We start from the raw sequence: 21,254 nt of genomic DNA, 5'->3' as shown, positions 1-21,254 counted from the left end.
ACGCCACTCACACGCGGGACGCCACTCAACGCCACTCAGCCACGCAACGCCACTCAGCCACGCAACGCCACTCACCCACGCAACGCCACTCACCCATGCAACGCCACTCACGCAACGCCACTCAACCACGCAACGCCACTCACCCACGCAACGCCACTCTGCCACGCAACGCCACACACGCCACTCACACATGCAACGCCACACACACGCAACGCCACTCACACATGCAACGCCACTCACACATGCAACGCCACTCACACACGCAACGCCACTCACACACGCAACGCCACTCACACATGCAATGCCACTCACACACGCAACGGCACTCACACACGCAACGCCACTCACACACGCAACGCCACTCACACACGCAACGCCACACACACACCCACTCACCCACGCAATGCCACTCACCCACGCAACGCCACTCACCCACGCAACGCCACTCACCCAAGGAACGCCACTCAGCCACGCACCGCCACTCACACGCAACGCCACTCACACACGCAACGCCACTCACACACGCAAGGCCACTCACACGCAACGCCACACACACACGCAACGCCACACACACACCCACTCACCCACGCAATGCCACTCATCCACGCAACGCCACTCACACACGCAACGCCACTCACCCAAGGAACGCCACTCAGCCACGCAACGCCACTCACACGCAACGCCACTCACACACGCAACGCCACTCACACACGCAAGGCCACTCACACGCAACGCCACACACACACGCAACGCCACACACACGCCACTTACGCAGCAATGTTCACGATTTTCATAATAAAACGAAGAACACAACTTTTATGGCAAACATTGCATCCGGCCTCTGACCCGTTCAGCACCACACCTGTCTTTACATTTATTTTTTGCCAAAGAAAATCATCGACCATCTTTCTCATTCACCCAATGTATTTTCACGTTGGCACACACACATTTATGGACGCATCCGCAGCAATTTTCAGTATTTTCATACTAAACATAAACGCCACAACTTTGAGCCAGTATATTACAAGAGTTGTATGTTTAAAAGTGAAACTTTGTATACTTTGGATGCTTTATATATGCCATTTTTAAGTGTAACTTCGAGCAGACAGTTGAAGTGTCATTACACTAACGTAAAAAAAAAAAGGCCCTTTGCTTTGTCAGTTCCGAGCAAAATCTTATGTGGCCTTAAGGGAGTTGCCCAGGGAAGTCTACTGGCGCGCCAATGTCGAAACTCCATCTGCATACACATTCAAACATTCACACTTCCAAGTCGCGCACATCAGCTAGTGTGACTTTTCCTTGGGGCAAGGGAAGGACTAAAAGCTTTGATCCTTTCTTAAACCAAAAAAAAATATATATATTCTTGCATCGTTACCCCCTATTTAAGCAGAGGGACGGGTCACTTTAAGTCATACTCTCTTTTTACCTGCGAGGACAGAACTTCGACTTACAGAACGGCGCTGTACTTGCTGCTATCGACCAACAGCCACTGAAAATTTACGGCATTCAATCTTAGAACGTAAGTGCATGCAAGTTTTATTTCTATACATCTAAGGGACAGTATTGATACATTTACTTGCGTTTATTACAACTGTTACTATATCAACATCGCACCTCTGTTAAATTATTCTGCGACATGTTTGTTTGCAAATCTACATTTTCTATGGTAATACTTAGCAAAGGACTACGTAATTTCTCAAACAGGTCATACCTTTGTTTAAACCAACCGATACATATTGTTTTTTTTATCGTTATCTCTTGTAGGTTATTGGTACGCTTTCAACATTTCCTTGATAGGGGCAAAGAAACTGCGCACCAACATATATCATGTAAGTACAGCCAACTGTTCACTCTTCTACACAATTTTTACTTCCGTTCCTAACACTCCGACTCGCCACACAGAACATTCCTTCCAATAATTCAAGGCACAACATAAGTTTGACACACACCCATTCTTTCTTATATTTAATGCAACACAGTAACTACTCCTAATTACAACATGACACACACACCTTTTTACGTCTGTTACTAGTACCTTTTCACGCACACACGGTTAAGAACACATACTATATAACACGCACGGCGAATTGAGTGCAACCACAACAGAACACTCCTTACTATTTTTTTCACTGCTTCACAGCAATACAGTAAACAGGATGATCGGACTGAACAGTGAACAGAGCTCCAGCTTACACTACTCACACACACCTTGTCAGATTATCTGTCAAGATTACATGCATACCGCTTCCATTCTCTGATTAAATGTAACACAGTAACCAGTGCAAGTTACAAGATGACACATACCCACCCTTTTTTTTTACATCTATTACTATTAACTTTTCATGCACACACTGTTAGGAATACATACTATATCACACGCACGCCGAAATGAGTGCGACCACATTAGAACACTCATTATGCTTTCATTTACAGCTTCATAGCAAAACAGTAAACTGGATGATTGTACTCAAGAGTCAACAGAGCTGCATCTTACACTAATCACACACAGCCTGTCACATTAGGCAAAACACTGACTGCCACCCTTATACAGCACGTGCGACTCAAACGCAATCTAAGATCATAGCACTTCGCCACTACAGCACCAAACTTTCAGGAACAACTTCAAATTGCACATTTATTTGTACGCAAACAGGCTACACTTTACAACATTCACCCGCAGCTTTACTGGCACACATTAAGTAATCCAAGTTACTAGCTGACACACGAAAACATCCGCTCGTACAACTACTAGTATTACCTTTCCACAAACACGCACCCAATAACACATTAGCCAGGATTTGCGGCCTACAAAAATAAACACTTCACTTTACAGTTACTACACTATTCCCAGGCACATTGTATCATTCGCGAGAATAGTACAGCCATAAACCGTTCGCAACACTTCGCCACACCACAAAAAAATTTTCATGCACACATTCCACGAACAAGGGCACTTTCACACACACCATCTATTACATGGCTACTCACAATCTTTCTCTCAGGGGACAAATTTAATGTTTACTTTGTGTCCAAGGACCGCATCGGTGGGGGCAGGGTCAGTGGTTAAGGGTCGGGTCTACAGCAACAACATAAAACTGGCCATGAGGTTAATCACAGGACCCTGCAGCCGAAGGCTTCGTCCACTGAGCCCTCCCGGCATACACATAATTTTCTCGCTCTTTCTCTCTTCGTCTCCCTCCCTCTCTATAGCACACTAATCACACACACCCTGTCACATTAGGGAAAACACTTCATCTTACACTAATAACACACAGCCTGTCACATTAGGCAAAACACTGACTGCCACCCTTATACAGCACGTGCAACTCCTACGCAATGTAACATCAGAGCACTTCGCCACTACAGCACCAAACTTTCAGTCAGAACTTATAATTGCACATTAATGTGCACGTAAACAGGCAACACTTTACAACATTTACGCAGAATGCATTCATTCGCAGCTTTACTTGCACAGTTAGTAATCCAAGTTACAACCTGACACACGGAAACAGCCGCTCGTACAACTACTAGTATTACATTTTCACAATCACACATCCAATAACACATTAGCCAGGATTAGCTGCCTACCCAAAATAAAACTTGACCTTACACTTAATACACTATTCACAGGCACATTGGAACATTAGGGGGAATAGTACAGTCATAATCCGTTCGCAACACTTCGCCACACCACAACAAACTTTTCATACACACGATCAAGGGGAGTTTCGCCCACACCCTCTATTACATGGCTACTCACAAGCTTTCTCGCAGGTGAATAATTTACTGTTTACTTTGTGTCCAAGGACCGCGTCGGTGGGGGCAGGGTTAGTGGTTAAGGGTCGGGGCGACAGCAACAACATAAAACTGACCATGAAGTTAATCACAGGACCCTGCAGCCGAAGGCTTCGTGCACTGAGCCCTCCCGGCATACACATAATTTTATCGCTCTCTTTCTCTCGCGCTCTCCCTACATCTATAGCTCCCCCTCCCTCTCTCCTGTCTTCCTCTGTCTCACTCTAACTGTGTTCCTCCCTCTGTCTCACTCCCCCTCTCTTTTTCCTCCTCTCTCCCTCCCTCTCCGTCTCGCAGCTTAGATTCACGTTTCTGCCTGTTTCACTCTCTCTTCCAACTCTCACCCCCCTCTCCATTTACTTACACAAATCTCGCAGATACCCCAAGCAGCGGTGCACGCAGTACCAATCCTTCTGTTATGCCACATCTCGCAGCTTAGATTCTTTCGCTCTTTCTTTTAACTCTCCACGTTTCTGCCTGTTTCACTCTCTCTTTTAACTCTCACCCCCCTCTCCATTTACTTACACAAATCTCGCAGATACCCCAAGCAGCGGTGCACGCAGTACCAATCCTTCTGTTATGCCACATCTCGCAGCTTAGATTCATTCGCTCTTTCTTTTAACTCTCCACGTTTCTGCCTGTTTCACTCTCTCTTTTAACTCTCACCCCCCTCTCCATTTACTTACACAAATCTCGCAGATACCCCAAGCAGCGGTGCACGCAGTACCAATCCTTCTGTTATGCCACATCTCGCAGCTTAGATTCATTCCCTCTTTCTTTTAACTCCCCACGTTTCTGCCTGTTTCACTCTCTCTTCCAACTCTCACCCCCCTCTCCATTTACTTACACAAATCTCGCAGATACCCCAAACTGCGGTGCACGCAGTACCAATCCTTCTGTTATGCCACATCTCGCAGCTTACATTCATTCGCTCTTTCTTTTAACTCTCCACGTTTCTGCCTGTTTCACTCTCTCTTTTAACTCTCACCCCCCTCTCCATTTACGTTTCTGACTGTTTCACTCAGCCACGCAACGCCACTCAGCCACACAACGCCACTCACCCACGCAACGCCACTCACCCACGCAACGCCACTCAGCCACGCAACGCCACTCAGCCACGCAACGCCACTCAGCCACGCAACGCCACTCACCCACGCAACGCCACTCACACACGCAACGCCACTCACCCACGCAACGCCACTCACCCACGCAACGCCACTCACCCACGCAACGCCACTCACCCATGCAACGCCACTCACCCACGCAACGCCACTCACCCACGCAACGCCACTCAGCCACGCAACGCCACTCACCCACGCAACGCCACTCACCCACGCAACGCCACTCACCCACGCAACGCCACTCAGCCACGCAACGCCACTCAGCCACGCAACGCCACTCACCCACGCAACGCCACTCACCCACGCAACGCCACTCACCCACGCAACGCCACTCAGCCACGCAACGCCACTCACCCACGCAACGCCACTCAGCCACGCAACGCCACTCAGCCACGCAACGCCACTCAGCCACGCAACGCCACTCACCCACGCAACGCCACTCAGCCACGCAACGCCACTCAGCCACGCAACGCCACTCACCCACGCAACGCCACTCACCCACGCAACGCCACTCACCCACGCAACGCCACTCACCCACGCAACGCCACTCACCCACGCAACGCCACTCACCCACGCAACGCCACTCACCCACGCAACGCCACTCAGCCACGCAACGCCACTCACCCACGCAACGCCACTCACCCACGCAACGCCACTCACCCACGCAACGCCACTCACCCACGCAACGCCACTCATCCACGCAACGCCACTCAGCCACACAACGCCACTCAGCCATGCAACGCCACTCACACACGCCACTCACACACGCAACGCCACGCACACATGCAACGCCACTCAGCCACGCACTGCCACTCTGCCACGCAACGCCACTCAGCCACGCAACGCCACTCAGCCACGCAACGCCACTCACACACGCAACGCCACTCACACACGCAACGCCACTCACACACGCAACGCCACTCACCCACGCAACGTCACTCACCCACGCAACGCCACTCACCCACGCAACGCCAATCACCCACGCAACGCCACTCAGCCACGCAACGCCACTCAGCCACGCAACGCCACTCAGCCACGCAACGCCACTCACACACGCCACTCACACACGCAACGCCACGCACACATGCAACGCCACTCAGCCACGCAACGCCACTCAGCCACGCAACGCCACTCAGCCACGCCACTCAGCCACGCAACGCCACTCAGCCACGCAACGCCACTCACATACGCAACGCCACTCACACACGCAACGCCACTCACCCACGCAACGCCACTCTGCCACGCAACGCCACTCAGCCACGCAACGCCACTCAGCCACGCAACGCCACTCAGCCACGCAACGCCACTCAGCCACGCAACGCCACTCAGTGAATAATTTACTGTTTACTTTGTGTCCAAGGAACGCGTCGGTGTGGGCAGGGTTAGTGGTTAAGGGTCGGGGCGACAGCTACAACATAAAACTGACCATGAAGTTAATCACAGGACCCTGCAGCCGAAGGCTTCGTGCACTGAGCCCTCCCGGCATACACATAATTTTATCGCTCTCTTTCTCTCGCGGTCTCCCTACATCTCTATAGCTCTCTCTCCCTCTCTATAGCTCCCCCTCCCTCTCTCCTGTCTTCCTCTGTCTCACTCTAACTGTGTTCCTCCCTCTGTCTCACTCCCCCTCTCTTTTTCCTCCTCTCTCCCTCCCTCTCCGTCTCCCTCCCTATCACCCTGCATCTCACTCCCTTTCTCTTCCTCTCCCTCCATTTCCCTTCCTTTCCCTAACTTTCCCTTCCTCTCTGTTTTTGTATATAACTCTCCATTTGTCTCCCCTTTATTCCCTCTCTATCTTTCTACATTACTTGCACACTAACTGGGTACATTTTCAATATTACACGCACAGCGCATTCATTCTCAGATTCAATGCAACACATTAACCAGTCCAAGTTACAAGATAACACACACACATTTTTTTACGTCTCTCAGTATGAACTTTTCACGCACTCACTCACTCTCTCTCTGTCCCCCTTTTCCTAACACTCCCTCTCTCTCCCTCTATCATCTCACCCTGCCTGTGTGCCACCCGTGGCGCATACACTCACAGCAGCACTAGAGCTCTTAACAGGTCTTTAAAACACTATTTACATGTTAATGTGCCCTTTATGTGAAAAATTCGAAAAAATCTCTTCTAAACATTATGTATTTTTTTTCTCCTTTCAGATTATTAAAACAACAACAAAAGAAACAGAAGTTAAGGTAAATACTACTTTGCCACTTAGTTTAAAAAATTTTAAAAGTTCTGACCTTACAGTCCCCAAAAAAATGTGTTAGTTCACAAACCTTCTTAATTTACATTTGTTGATAACAACATTTCAGTATAACTTATAAAATGCAGAGATGCTTGAAAGCAAGTTACCATCAAGGGAATAGCAAATTTAATAGCAAATCACAAGGTAAGCAATGCTTACCAAATAGTGCTTTTGCTGTCTTGCACAATTTATGCAAGCCAGTAACTACTTGGAACTCTAATGATCTGCATTATATCATGGACCGTGGGGACGCTTTATATCTCCAAATGCATTCTATTAACAACGAAACACTTATGCATCCAGATGACCTGCCAAGGTATATAGACCACAATCAAGAGATATATTCACTTTTGCTACGGAATGCTTACTACGGTGATGTCCTTAAACGTTTTGATAAAGCCTACCCAGATATTAGCACAGCATTAAATGTTACTATTAATAAGCACTGTGGTGTTCTACTTTGTATGAATGTTTATGTAATAGCTATTTTCAAACATATGCAATCATACTTTGTATTTGATTCACATAGTAGGGACCATGAAGGCATGCCTCATTCAAACGGAACATGTGTTACAATTGCATTTAATTCGTTTGAAGGCCTAATTCAATATGTTATGAAACTAGCATATAACTTTACACATCAGGCTGAGCAATGTGTCCAATTTGAATTAACACCAATAGATATAAAAGTCATTCAAAGGAAATCCTTTACAAAAGCACTTACTGTGCATAAAAAAAATAGTCACCTACCGCAAGAAAGAAAAATTTGGGTACATACTACTGAATGTACTCCTAATCAGACGATAACATCAACATCAATGTCTTCTGATGATTTACTGAATAAAAGTAAGGGAGGGAATAGCAATAGTAATCATTTAGCACAATTACCAGGTAATAGTAAAGCTATACAGGGAACAAATAAACAGTCTCGGAAAAGAAAAAGGGATTCAAGTACATGTCCAACTAAAGTTGTACAAAGAAAAAAAGTTAATACAGCTGAAGAAGACATTACCAACAGTCAACTAAGTGCTACTGATAATAACATCCCCATCTTCACGCAGGGCCAAAGACAGAAACGAGGTAAACAAATCCATACAATCATTCGCAAATTCCACCGGGAAATATTGCATGGCCCAGAGTACATTTGTACTCTTTGCAATCAACTGTGGCATAAACAAACGTTGCAAAATATACGCAGTGTTAGCCAATCTGAAATTTTCAAGAAGTGTAACATTAGTAACAAGAAAACCAATTTTATATGTAAGACTTGCTATTATTACATTCGCAAAAACAAAATACCACCATGTTCTATTGTAAATGGCATGGGCTTCCCAAATGTACCAGTTGAATTAGAATTATATGATTTAGAAGAAAGATTAGTTTCACCTAGGATACGATTCTTACAAATTCGGAGTCTGCCACGCGGTTTTCAAAAATCATTATCAGGAGCAGTAGTTAATGTACCTGCAGATGTTATGACAACTGTTACAATTTTACCAAGGCAAATTAATGACGCCATGACAATCCCAGTGAAATTAAAAAGGAAATTAATCTATAAATCATATACACATTATGAGAATATTAGACCAAATACAGTAAAAAAGGCAGCTACTTGGCTAGCTAAAAATAGTACAATGTTTAATGAATATGGTGTTACGATTAACCCTGACTGGGAGTATATACCTCCAGAAATAGAATCTCACAATGAGACTTCTGAGACAAACAATTCATCTGATAGTTCTGACAACATAGAAGCTGGGAATTTGGATACTATGTTAACTAATGAAACTATTACTAGTAATTCGCTGAATGTGTTAAGTTTCGCTCCAGCTGAACATAACACGCCAAGAGGTTTATATGAGGATAAAGATTCAGAGTTTTTGGCTTTCCCTACAATTTTTTTGTGGTGAACGAAGGCCTAACAATAAGGAAAGACACATACCGGTACATTATAGTACTATTTGCCAAGCAGAGTTAAGGAGTTATGATAGAAGAGTCGCTAAATCTATTAGTAATATGTTTTTTAAACTGAAGAAATTACATATTAAGCAGATCCATGGTAAAATCAACATTTCCATCAGAAAACATTTTACAGATGGGAATAAAATAACTGCTAAAGACATTAAATGTAATATTGCCAATGTTTTTCAGTTTAATGAGGGGTACAAAGTATTAAAAACTATACGCAGTTCACCTCCATATTGGGAAGGTTGCAAAAAAGATATTTTTGCAATGATAAGGCAACTTGGCATACCCACTTTCTTTTTGACTTTATCTGCTGCTGAAACAAAATGGCACCATTTAATAAATATACTATTGAGAGTTAGAAACTTAAAGGAATGTACAGAGGAAGAATTCTTAAACATGTCTTGGGAAACTAAAAGTAAATTAATACAAGAAGATCCAATAACATGTGCAAGACAGTTTGACTATCAAGTTAGGAAATTCTTTAATTGTGTTTTGCTGAATGGCACTAATCCAATTGGGGAAATAGTAGACTACTTTTACAGAGTCGAATTCCAACAAAGAGGTTCTCCACATATACATGCATTACTCTGGGTAAACAAAGCACCATTGTATGGTGTTTCACCAGTCGAAGAAGTCAATAGCTTTATTGACAAATATATCACTTGTCATAAGTCTGAGGACCCTCTTTTACAACCGTTAATAAATCTACAAAGGCATGGTCACACCAAAAATTGCAGACGTAAACAGCAACGGACATGCAAATATCAATATCCCAAATATCCAATGTCAAGAACGCTCATATTAGAGCCATTAACACTTGAGGAGACAAATAAGCAATGGCAAGATAATATGAAAATAATACATGAAGCTATGAATAATACTACTTTTAATACACTTTCTTTTGAGGACTTTTTAGAGTTCATTAAAATGGATGATAAAGAATATATTACTTCTATACAAACTAGCTTACAAAAAACAACTATTTTTTTAAAAAGAACACCAGGCGAATGCTTCATCAATAACTACAATAGTACTCTTTTAGAAGCTTGGCGAGCAAACATAGACTTGCAGTTTATACTAGACCCTTATGCTTGTGCAGTCTATATTATCTCATATATCAGTAAATCGCAAAGAGGAATTAGCAAACTTCTAGCGCAAGCTGCTAAAGAGGTAACAAGCAATAGTAATATCAAAGATCAACTTAAACACATAGGAAACAAATTCCTCAACTGCACAGAAATTAGTGCTCAAGAAGCAGCATATCTAATTCTTCAAATACCATTACGGAAAAGCTCACGATCATTTGTATTTATTAATACTAGCCGTCCAGAGAAAAGAACTTATTTAATGCGCGATATCGAAACTATTAATAACTTGCCCGAAAATTCAACTGACATTCAATGTGAAAATATTATTATTAAGTACTGCAAACGGCCACAATCATTAGAGATGTGCACGTTAGCAGACTATGCGGCTGATTTCAACTATGTGAAGAAAAAAACACATGGGAAAGAAATAAATGATTGCGAAGATTTACTTGCAGAACAAAACTTTTACAGCTCAGATGAGGAAGAATTAGAAATAGAATGTAGTCACGGAAATAAACAACAAAAGAAACAGAATTATGATTATGCTTTAAATAAGCGCAGACAAGGGAAAATAATACGCTTTTGCAGATTTAGCAAAAATAATGAACCAGAAGAGTATTATAGAGAAATATTAATGTTGCACTATCCATGGAGGGAAGAAGAAAAAATACTAATCAACAAGGAAACTTACTATGAGAGGTATCTGGAAGTTAAATCATTTGTTGACACACAACTAAAAATCTATAACAAACAGCATGGCGAAGTTACAAACATTATTCATGAACAGTGTCATGAAAATGTAATTTCACCTCCTCTATCACCAACTGTTAATATACAGACAGAAGACCAAAATCCAGAACATAATAATAGATATGATTTGGCTCTAGATTTAGGAATTAGAACTACAACTGAAGAACAAAGCTTAACTAACGTTATTTTACCCAATGAAAAATACCAACAACTTATGCAAAACTTAACGGAGGAACAACTTAATTTTGTTTACCATCACTTGCATTGGTTTAAAACTACAAGCACTCCATGCTATACTTTTTGCACTGGAGGGGCTGGTGTTGGGAAAAGTTTTGTAATATCTGCACTATATCAAACTTTACTACGCTATTATAACACTAAGGCCGGTGAAAATCCAGATAATGTTTATATCTTACTTACTGCTCCAACAGGAAAGGCTGCCCATAATATTAATGGAAAAACACTGCATAGCACTTTCAAAATACCTGTGTCGCAAAGTTTGACTTATAAACAACTGAGTCATGAACATAGAACTGCTCTACAAATGGAAATGATGCATGTTAGAGTTGTTATTATTGATGAAATTTCAATGGTAGGACACAATATGTTGAATTTTATACATAACAGGCTTCAAGAAATTAAATCATCTAATGAACCATTTGGAGGAATTTCTATTTTAGCCATTGGTGACTTTTACCAATTAAAACCTGTATTTGACAGATACATTTTTCAGGATTCTACACAAATGTATGGTCCTTTAAGTGCTAACTTATGGAAAGAACATTTTAAAATTTTTGAATTAACAAAAATTATGCGCCAAAAAGAAGATCTACAATTTGCTGAATTACTAAACCGATTGAGAGAAGGCAAGCATACTGAGGAAGATATTTCACAAATTAAGCAAAGGGAAATACAACCTGATGAGACTTTATTAGAAACAATTCCATATATCATGTCAACTAATCTAGAAGTTAATGAAATTAACCAAAAGGTTTTAGAACAACATTGCAAAGATTATCCAGTCTACATAACAGTAGCAAGCGATACCGTCAGTTCAGATTTGTCTGAAAATGTGAAAAAAACCATTCTTAAGCAACTGCCCAAAGATCCACAGAAAACAATGGGCCTTTCACATACATTACACATTGCCTTACAACTTCGTTATGATTTAAGTTGCAATGTGGATGTCAATGATGGTTTAACAAATGGCGCAACTGGTGTTGTACAATTAGTTGAATTGATTAACAATACACCTATTATCGTTTGGTTGTTATTTGACAATCCCACTATAGGACAAACAACCAGACAACAATATAAACACTTATTTCATTCACAAATACAAAATACATGGACACCAATACATGCTATAGCTAGACATTTCCAATACACTAAAAAATTTATTACCATTATACGCAAGCAATTTCCTTTACGCCAAGCATCAGCACGCACTATACATCGCACACAAGGTGCAACTCTCGAACCACTTTATATACACTTTAATAACAGCAAGATTCATCATTTGCATTATGTTGCTATTAGCAGGGCAAAATCAATACAAAATGTATATGTACACAATTTTGATGAACGTAAAATTGTAGTACATCCACAAGTTAATGAGGAAATGCACAGATTAAGGACAGAAATGCCACTTGAAATACATATCCCACAGTTACATACATACAGTGCACATTTCAATATCATTGCACACAATATCAGATCACTACAGAAAAATTTTCCATCTATGGTAGCGGATAGCAATATATTACAAGCAGACATTATTTGCTTAACTGAGATCAACACTACAAGAAATGCTACAGCTAATGATTTCACGATAGAACAATATCATCACATTATATTTGATAAATTTCATACATACAACACAAACCATGGAATGATTATGTACTACAAAAAAGATTTATTTATATTGCCTATTTATGAGACACTTGAAGGGATTGACATTTTACATTTTACTCTACAGATTGGTAACACAGATTTCCTTATTATTATTTTATACAAACCACCCCTAAAAAGTATAACTTCTCTTTTTGATTTCATCACAAATATTACGGATTTTTACCCCACACACAAATTCATTATTATAGGTGATTTCAATGTGGATGTATCTCAACAAAATGCAAACAGCAAGCAATTACTTGGATTCTTTGAAACGCAATTACAATGTCAACAACTCATTAACAGTTACACAACTAACTACCAATCCATTTTAGATCATATATATACAAATGTCCAACTACACAACTATGGTACTTTAGAATGCTATTACAGTGATCATAAAGCAATATGGGTTTGTATTTAACATGTTATGTCACATTTTCTATTTCAGATGATGTCTATTGAAGAAATTATGAACATTAATACCGATGACAACAAACCATACCAGAAACCAATAAGAGTTAATGTCATCAACTGCTCAGGGAAAACTACGTACAAAAATGCTAAACAAGAGCAGAAAATTTTATTCCATTTGGCTTTAGCAGATAAAACTGGAACAATAAAATGTACTTGTTACCAAGAAAATTTATATGAGCAAACGAAAAATAACTGTGGACTACTGATACGAAACTTTATTATCAAAAACAAAACAATTTTAATTACAAAACAAACTAAAGTAACCAAATTTCCTGCAATGGCAATCGAGGATGGCCTGATCCAACAAGCAAACAACATTTTGCATCCGCCTGCACCATCGGCTTCTCCCATCAAGGAAATAAAACGGGCAAGTCTAAAAAGCCTGATGACCGTTTCAGGGACAATAATTGCCGTAAGTATGAACACAAACATGTCATCATGTCAACTAAAAAAAAATATTGTCTCGCATTTGAAAAGTTGGACTTATTAGTATTGTAAATGACATATCTTATTTATTTTTTACTTTTTTAAATTGCAAGTCTAAATAGCACACCTATGTCATGTGACAGGCAGACCTGCTCTTAGGGCAGGTATGCTTGCCACATGGCACCTGTGCCCTTTTTGGGGATGCCAGAGGGTGTCAAAGTGACACCCCCTGCACCCTTCTGAATTCTTTAATTACCGATTCGGTAAATAACAAATCGATAATGCCTAATCATTCCTATGGGCTTCAAAGCCCATAGGAATGAATGGGCATTACCTATTCGGTATTTACCGATTCGGTATTTTAAGAATTGTTAAGGATTCGGTACGAATACAGATGTTGGGACCTACATACCATTTACCCATTTTTAAATACCAAATCGGTATTATTCGGTATTTCAAAATAGGTAAATGGGATTTACCTACATCGTGCCCTTAGTAACTTCACTAACAAGCTCAAAAAAGGTTGCATTATACACTCTTTCACACTATGTTGAAAGTAAGAGTTTTGGGAAATATAATAGGCCAGTGCTTTGGGCTATACTACAAATTCAAGTACTCTCCACAAAGCCTTTTTTAAAAAAAAAAAATGCAATATGGTAGAAAGGATGTTCATTTGGGTCGTGAAATCTAATACATTATATTGCCAGTCATACAACGCATCTACTACTATGTGGTTTTACTGTCAGTATTTTATAGATTTGCTCTTTTTGGGTGTCCCAAAAGAACGCAAAGACTGTCTTTACATCAATGCCTCACCCTCAGTCACCCTGACTCACCCTCAACACCCCACCCTCACTCTCCCTCAACACCTCACCCTCAACAATTCACCCTTAATGCCTCACTCACCCTCAATCTCACTCAACATCAATCACCCTCAACACCTCCTCCTCACTCACCCTCAATCACCCTCACTATCCCTCAACACCTCACACTCAAAAACTCTACACTTCTCCCTCAACTACTCACTCACCCTCACTCTCACTCAACACTTCAACACCTCAGCCTCACCCTCAACATCAATCACTCACCCTCACTCACCCTCATCCTTACTCACCCTCAACTTCTCACCCTCACTCACCCTCAACACCTCACCCTCACTCACCCTCAACACCTCACCCTCTACAATTCCCCCTTAATGCCTCACTCACCCTCAATCTCACTCACCCTCAATCACCCTCAACACCTCCCACTCACTCACCCTCACTCACCCTCACTAGCCCTCAACACCTCCCCCTCAAAAATTCTACACTTCTCCCTCAACTCCTCAGTCACCCTCACTCTCACTCAACACCTCAACACATCAGCCTCACCCTCAACAACTCACCCTCACTCAATCACCCTTACTCACCCACACTCACACTCATCCTTACTCACCCTCAACTTTTCACCCTCAATCTCTCACCCTCAACACTCCCTCACTCACCCTAAACACCTCACCCTAACTCAGCCTCACTCACACTCACCCTCACATAACACCTCATCTTCACTCATCCTCACTCACCCTCAACCCCACCCTCACTCACCCTAACCCTCACTCACCCGCAACACCTCACACTCAATCACTCACCCTCACCCTCACCCTCACTCATGTCATCATATGTACTAAAAAAATGCATACTTGCCTTACACACACAGTACACCCAAGCAGCGGTGTACGCACTACCAATCCTTCTGTTATGCCACATCGCGCAGCTTACATTCCTTCGCTCTTTCTTCTAACTCTCCACGTTTCTGCCTGTTTCACTCTCTCTTCCAACTCTCAACCCCCTCTCCATTTACTTACACAAATCTCGCAGATACCACAAGCAGCGGTGCACGCACTACCAATCCTTCTGTTATGCCACATCTCGCAGCTTAGATTCCTTCCCTCGTTCTTCCACGTTTCTGACTGTTTCACTCTCTCTTTCAACTCTCAACCCCCTCTCCATTTACTTACACAAATCTCGCAGATACCCCAAGCTGCGGTGCACGCACTACCAATCCTTCTGTTATGACACATCTCGCAGCTTATATTCCTTCGCTCTTTCTTCTAACTCTCCACGTTTCTGCCTGTTTCACTCTCTCTTCCAACTCTCACCCCCGGCTCAATTTACTTACACAAATCTCGCAGATACCACAAGCAGCGGTGCACGCACTACCAATCCTTCTGTTATGCCACATCTCGCAGCTTAGATTCCTTCGCTCTTTCTTCTAACTCTCCACGTTTCTGCCTGTTTCACTCTCTCTTCCAACTCTCACCCCCCTCTCCATTTACTTACACAAATATCGCAGATACCCCAAGCAGCGGTGCACGCACTACCAATCCTTCCGTTATGCCAGATCTCACAATCTTCCATCACACATGGAGCTGGTACAGCACAGGCAACGGCAATGCAAGCTTCACTCAAACACGGAGCAGGTACAGCACAGGCAACAGCAGTGCAATCTTCCCTTACACATGGAACAGGTACAGCACCGACAGCAGCAGTGCAAGCTTCCCTCACACACAGATCAGGTACACCACAGGCAGCAGCAGTGCAAGCTTCCCTCACACATAGATCAGGTACAGCACAGGCGGCAGCAGTGCAAGCTTCCCTTACACATGGAACAGGTACACCACCGACAGCAGCAGTGCAAGCTTCCCTCACACACCGTCACACACCCTCAGCTTCACACACCCTCACTCACCCTCACACACACACACACACACACACACACAACAACAAAAAGAAGAATAGAAATTAACTATCCTAATCCACACTCTAACTCCTAGATTTAAATCCTGAGTCCTAATTCACCCTACAAATACACTCTTTCACTCTATGTAGAAAGTACGCGTTTTGAAAACTATAATATGCCAGCGCTTTGCTGTATACTACAAATACAAGTACTCTCTACAAAGCCATTTTTTGCAAAAAATATTGCTATCATTTAGGAAGGATGTTCATTTGGGTCGCTAAATATAATACATTATATGGGCATTCATACAACGCACTAATAATATGTGTTTTTACAGTCACTATTTTATACAATGCTTACTTTTTCTTTAGGAAGAGAACGCAAACACTGTGTTTACCTCAATGCCTCACCCTTAGTCACCCTCACTCATCCTCAAAACGTCACCCTGACTCACCCTCAACACCTCACCCTCAACACTTCAGCCTCAACGCCTCACTCACCCTCAATCTCACTCACCCTCAATCACACTAAACTCCTCACCCTAACTCACCCTCACTAGCCATCAACACCTCCCCCTCAAAAACTTTACCCTTCTCCCTCAACTCCTCAGTCAACCTCACTCTCACTCAACACCTCAGCCTCACCCTCAGCCTCACCCTCACTCACCCTCAACACCTCACCCTCACTCACTCACCCTCACTCACCCACACTCCCCCTCATCTTTACTCACCCTCAACTTCTCAACATCAATCACCCTCAATCGCTCACCCTCAACTCCTCACCCTAAATGACACTCACTCAGCCTCACTCACACTCACCCTCATCCTTACTCACCCTCAACTTCTCACCCTCACTCACCTTCAATCTCTCACCCTCACCCTCTCACCCTCGCTCACCCTCACTCACCCTCACTTACATTCACCCTCACACTCACGTAACACCTCATCCTCACTCACCCTCACTCACCATCAACTCCTCACCCTCACTCACTATCAACACCTCACACTCAATAACTCACCCTCACCCATGTCATCATGTCTACTTAAAAAATGCATAGTTGACTTACACACACATTACACCTTTAGTAACTTCAATAAGTAACTCAAAAAAATTAGAATTATACACTCTTCACACATAGTAGCAAGTATGACTTTTGGAAACTGAAAGATGGCAGTGCTTTGGTGTATACTACAAACACAAGTACTCTCTACAAAGCCATTTTTTCAAATAAACAATTCAATCTTTTAGAAAGGATGTTCATTTGGGTCGTTAAATGTGATACATTATATTGCCTTTCATACAAGGCACTAGCAATATGTGTTTTTACAGTCACTATTTAATAGAATGCTTTCTTTTTGTGTAGGAAGAGGATGCAAAGACTGTGTTTATCAATGGGCAAGATACCCCACTCAAATCGATTACAATAAAAGATGCAACTGATGATATAAAAGTGACACTGTGGAGAGAAGCGTCACAATTTAAAATACATATTGGGAAATATGTTACCCTGACTCACGTCACTGTACATGAATTCAATTGCCAAAAAATATTGAATACAACGCGCCATAGCAAAATGGAGGTAAGCACAACAAACAAAACTTTTGTCAACTATCTCTGCTCAGCCACTCTTGGACTTTCACCCAGTCTTGCCCTTTCACCCACTCTGCCCCTTGCACCCACTCTGGACCTTTTACATTTCACCCACTTGGGACCTTTCACCCACTCGGGAGCTTTCACCCACTCGGGAACTTTCACCCACTCGGGACCTTTCAACAACTCTGGCCCTTTCACACACTCTAGGCCTATCACCCACTCTAGACCTATCACCCACTCTAGACCTATCACCCACTCTCGACCTATCACCCACTCAAACCCTATCAACAACAGGGACCCTTTCACCTACTCAGTCCATTTCACCCAATCTGGCACTTTCAACCACTCTGTTCCTTTCACCCACTATAGGCCTTACACAAAACATAAAGTATACAAATTTAAAAACTAATTGTTGCTTTTGTTTTCTCTCAACAGGTAACAGCCCCACCAGAGGAAAAGATGGACATTCTAATTTATGGTGTTGAAAGCTCTACAGAGCAAAATAGTATTATCACAATAAAAGTGACAAACACAGACGAATATCAATCTATGCCCATCGAAAACCAGATCTTAATTAAATGGTTTATGTTAGATGAGGAAGTTGACAACATCGGAGATGCCCTTGTCCACTTTTTGCCACAAACTTTTGAAGTTGTCTTTTGTAATGGCCAAATCATAAAGATTCTGCACGAAAAAAACGATGACATATGTTCTGACTAAATTTTGCATGTTGCCAGGATATCTTATTTTTGTACAAAGTTAAACAATAATTTTTTTTTTTTTTTTTTAAATAAATAAATAAGTGTGGGATACAAATTTTACAACTTCTATGGTATTTTTTGCTCTACAAAAGGCAATTTGTAAGTAATACACTCAATTTATACAACATAGTCACACCCACATACAACATTCAGCCTATCCATTTGACATTACAAACACATATACAAAATACACATACTTTGTAGCTTGCACGCACTACAGTAGTATGTATGAATGAGACTGTTGTTGTGCTAAATACGCCTGTGCTGGTGCCGAGTTATGCTGTGTTGTTGCTCAATGTTACTGTGGGGGGGCCGAATGATAAGGTGGTATTGATGCGTGTTGCATTGGTGGACATCACAAATTAGGTTGTTGTGAGAATTGCACATGTTGTTGGGATGAGTTATGCTTTGGTGGTAATAGTTGAACACTAACAAACCACAACTCATCATCAACACATCACAACAACAGCATTAGGAAGCACCACACTAACATCACTCATCAACACACCAACATCACTCTACACCACCACAACAGCATCATTCTACTACAACAACATACAATAACACTAACACACTTCACATAAAAATAACTATTCACACATGCAAAACACTCACATTTGCCAATCACACCCTCACTCACACTCACTCAGCCTCAACTCATCACCCACCCTCAATTACACTCACTCACCCTCAACACCTCACCCTTACTCTCCCTCAACACCTCACCCTCACTCACCCTCAACACATCACCATCACCCTCAACCACCTTCAATCACCATCAACACCTCACCCTCACTCACCCTCAACACCGCACCCTCAAACCTTCAATCACCCTCACTCTCAACACCTCTCCCTCACTCACCCTCAACGCCTCTACCTCACTCACCTTCAGCCATTCAACACCTCACCCTCAATCACCGTCATCCTCACTCACACTCAAGACTTCATCCTCACTCACCCTCAACACATCTGCCTCAATTACCCTCAACCACACTTACCCCCAACACACTATCACACTAAAACAACACACAAACACCACCACTGCACCACTTCACTCACCCTCAACACCTCACCCTTAAACTCTCACTCAAACTCACTCTCACTCATCCTCAATAACATACAACACCTCAACCACACTCAGCCTCAAATCCTCAATAACACTCAGCCCCTCACCCTCACTCACCCTCAACACATCACCCTCAATTACAATCAACACCTCACCCTCACTCATCCTCACTCACCCTCACTCACCGTCAACACACTATCACACTACAACAACAAACAAATACTTACCACCACAGCAACACTTCACTCACCCTCAACACCTCACCCTTAACTCCTCACTCACCCTCAATCTCACTCATCATCAATCACCCTCAACACCTCACCCTCAACACCTCACTGTCATACTCACTCACCCTCAATACATCACCCTCATTCACACTCACTCACCGTCAACACACTATCACACTACAACTACAAACAAACACTTTCCGCCACAGCAACACTTCACTCACCCTAAACACCTCACCCTTAACTCCTCACTCACACTCACTCTCACTCATCCTCAATCACCCTCAACACCTCACCCTCACTCACCCTCAACGCCTCACCCACACTCACCCTCACACCCTCATCCTCAGCACCTCACTCTCTCTCACCTTCAACGGCTCACCCTCAACGCCTCACCCACACTCACCCACAGCTCCTCACCCTCAACACCTCACCCTCACTCACCCACAACGCCTCACCCTCAGTCAACCTCAACACATCACTCACCCTCACTCTCACTCATCCTCAATCACTCAACACCTCACCCTCAACACCTCACTCACCCTCAGCCCCTCACCCTCACTCACCTCCTCACCCTCACTCATCCTCACTCACCCTCAACACCTCCCCCTCATTCTCACTCACTCTCACCCTCTCATCCTCATACTCACTCACCCTCAACACACTATCACACTACAACCACACAAAATAACTATTACCACCCCAGCACCACTCATCACCACTGCAGCAAACAAAGGTCATACAATAACAACATGTACGCTTTTAACAGTCACACACACAACAACAGCTATCAATGGCCACTTTCACCAGGCATACACACACAACAGTCATCAGTACTGCAGTATTATGTCTAAATGAGACTGTGGGTGTGCAAAATACGGATGTGAAGTGCAGAGTGAAGCAGTGTTGTTGCTCAATGGTACTGTGGGGCTGCAGAAAGATAAAGTGGTATTACTGCATGTTGCATTCGTGGACATCAGTGATGCCATTGTTGGGAGAACTGCAACTGTTGTGGTGCTGAGTTATGCTGTGGTGCTAAATATTAAACACCATCACAACGCCACTCATCACTAGCACAGAACAACACATCACAAATACAGCATTACTAAGCACCAC

At 42.8% G+C, this 21,254-nt stretch overlaps 1 protein-coding gene across 2 annotated transcripts; it reads left to right on the top strand.

Annotated features, from left to right (window-relative positions):
• The first annotated feature begins 1,592 nt into the window (after nt 1-1,592).
• Nucleotides 1,593-18,836, top strand: LOC144766855 (uncharacterized). Of its 2 annotated transcripts, XM_078650570.1 has the most exons (5): nt 1,593-1,829; nt 7,083-7,118; nt 13,322-13,759; nt 17,855-18,070; nt 18,520-18,836. In XM_078650570.1, exons 3-5 carry the CDS (start codon nt 13,322-13,324, stop codon nt 18,802-18,804), a joined length of 939 nt encoding a protein of 312 aa, XP_078506696.1. In that variant the 5' UTR covers nt 1,593-1,829; nt 7,083-7,118; the 3' UTR covers nt 18,805-18,836. The 2 variants fall into 2 exon arrangements, with proteins under 2 accessions (XP_078506696.1, XP_078506695.1); XM_078650569.1 differs by lacking the exons at nt 1,593-1,829; nt 7,083-7,118 and having other exon boundaries at nt 13,140-13,759.
• The last annotated feature ends 2,418 nt before the right edge of the window (nt 18,837-21,254 follow it).

This window comes from Lissotriton helveticus, chromosome 7 (genome assembly GCF_964261635.1).
Source record: "Lissotriton helveticus chromosome 7, aLisHel1.1, whole genome shotgun sequence".
NCBI lineage: Eukaryota > Metazoa > Chordata > Amphibia > Caudata > Salamandridae > Lissotriton > Lissotriton helveticus.
The sequence above is the reverse complement of the archived record's forward strand: the minus strand, read 5'-3'. Positions and strand labels throughout refer to the sequence as shown.

Coding starts and splice junctions, on each gene's coding strand:
- LOC144766855 (XM_078650569.1), top strand. CDS start 13,301: ATGTCACATTTTCTATTTCAGATGATGTCTATTGAAGAAATTATGAAC. Junction 13,760..17,854: donor TTTCAGGGACAATAATTGCC/GTAAGTATGAAC, acceptor CTTTTTGTGTAG/GAAGAGGATGCAAAGACTGT. Junction 18,071..18,519: donor CGCGCCATAGCAAAATGGAG/GTAAGCACAACA, acceptor TTCTCTCAACAG/GTAACAGCCCCACCAGAGGA.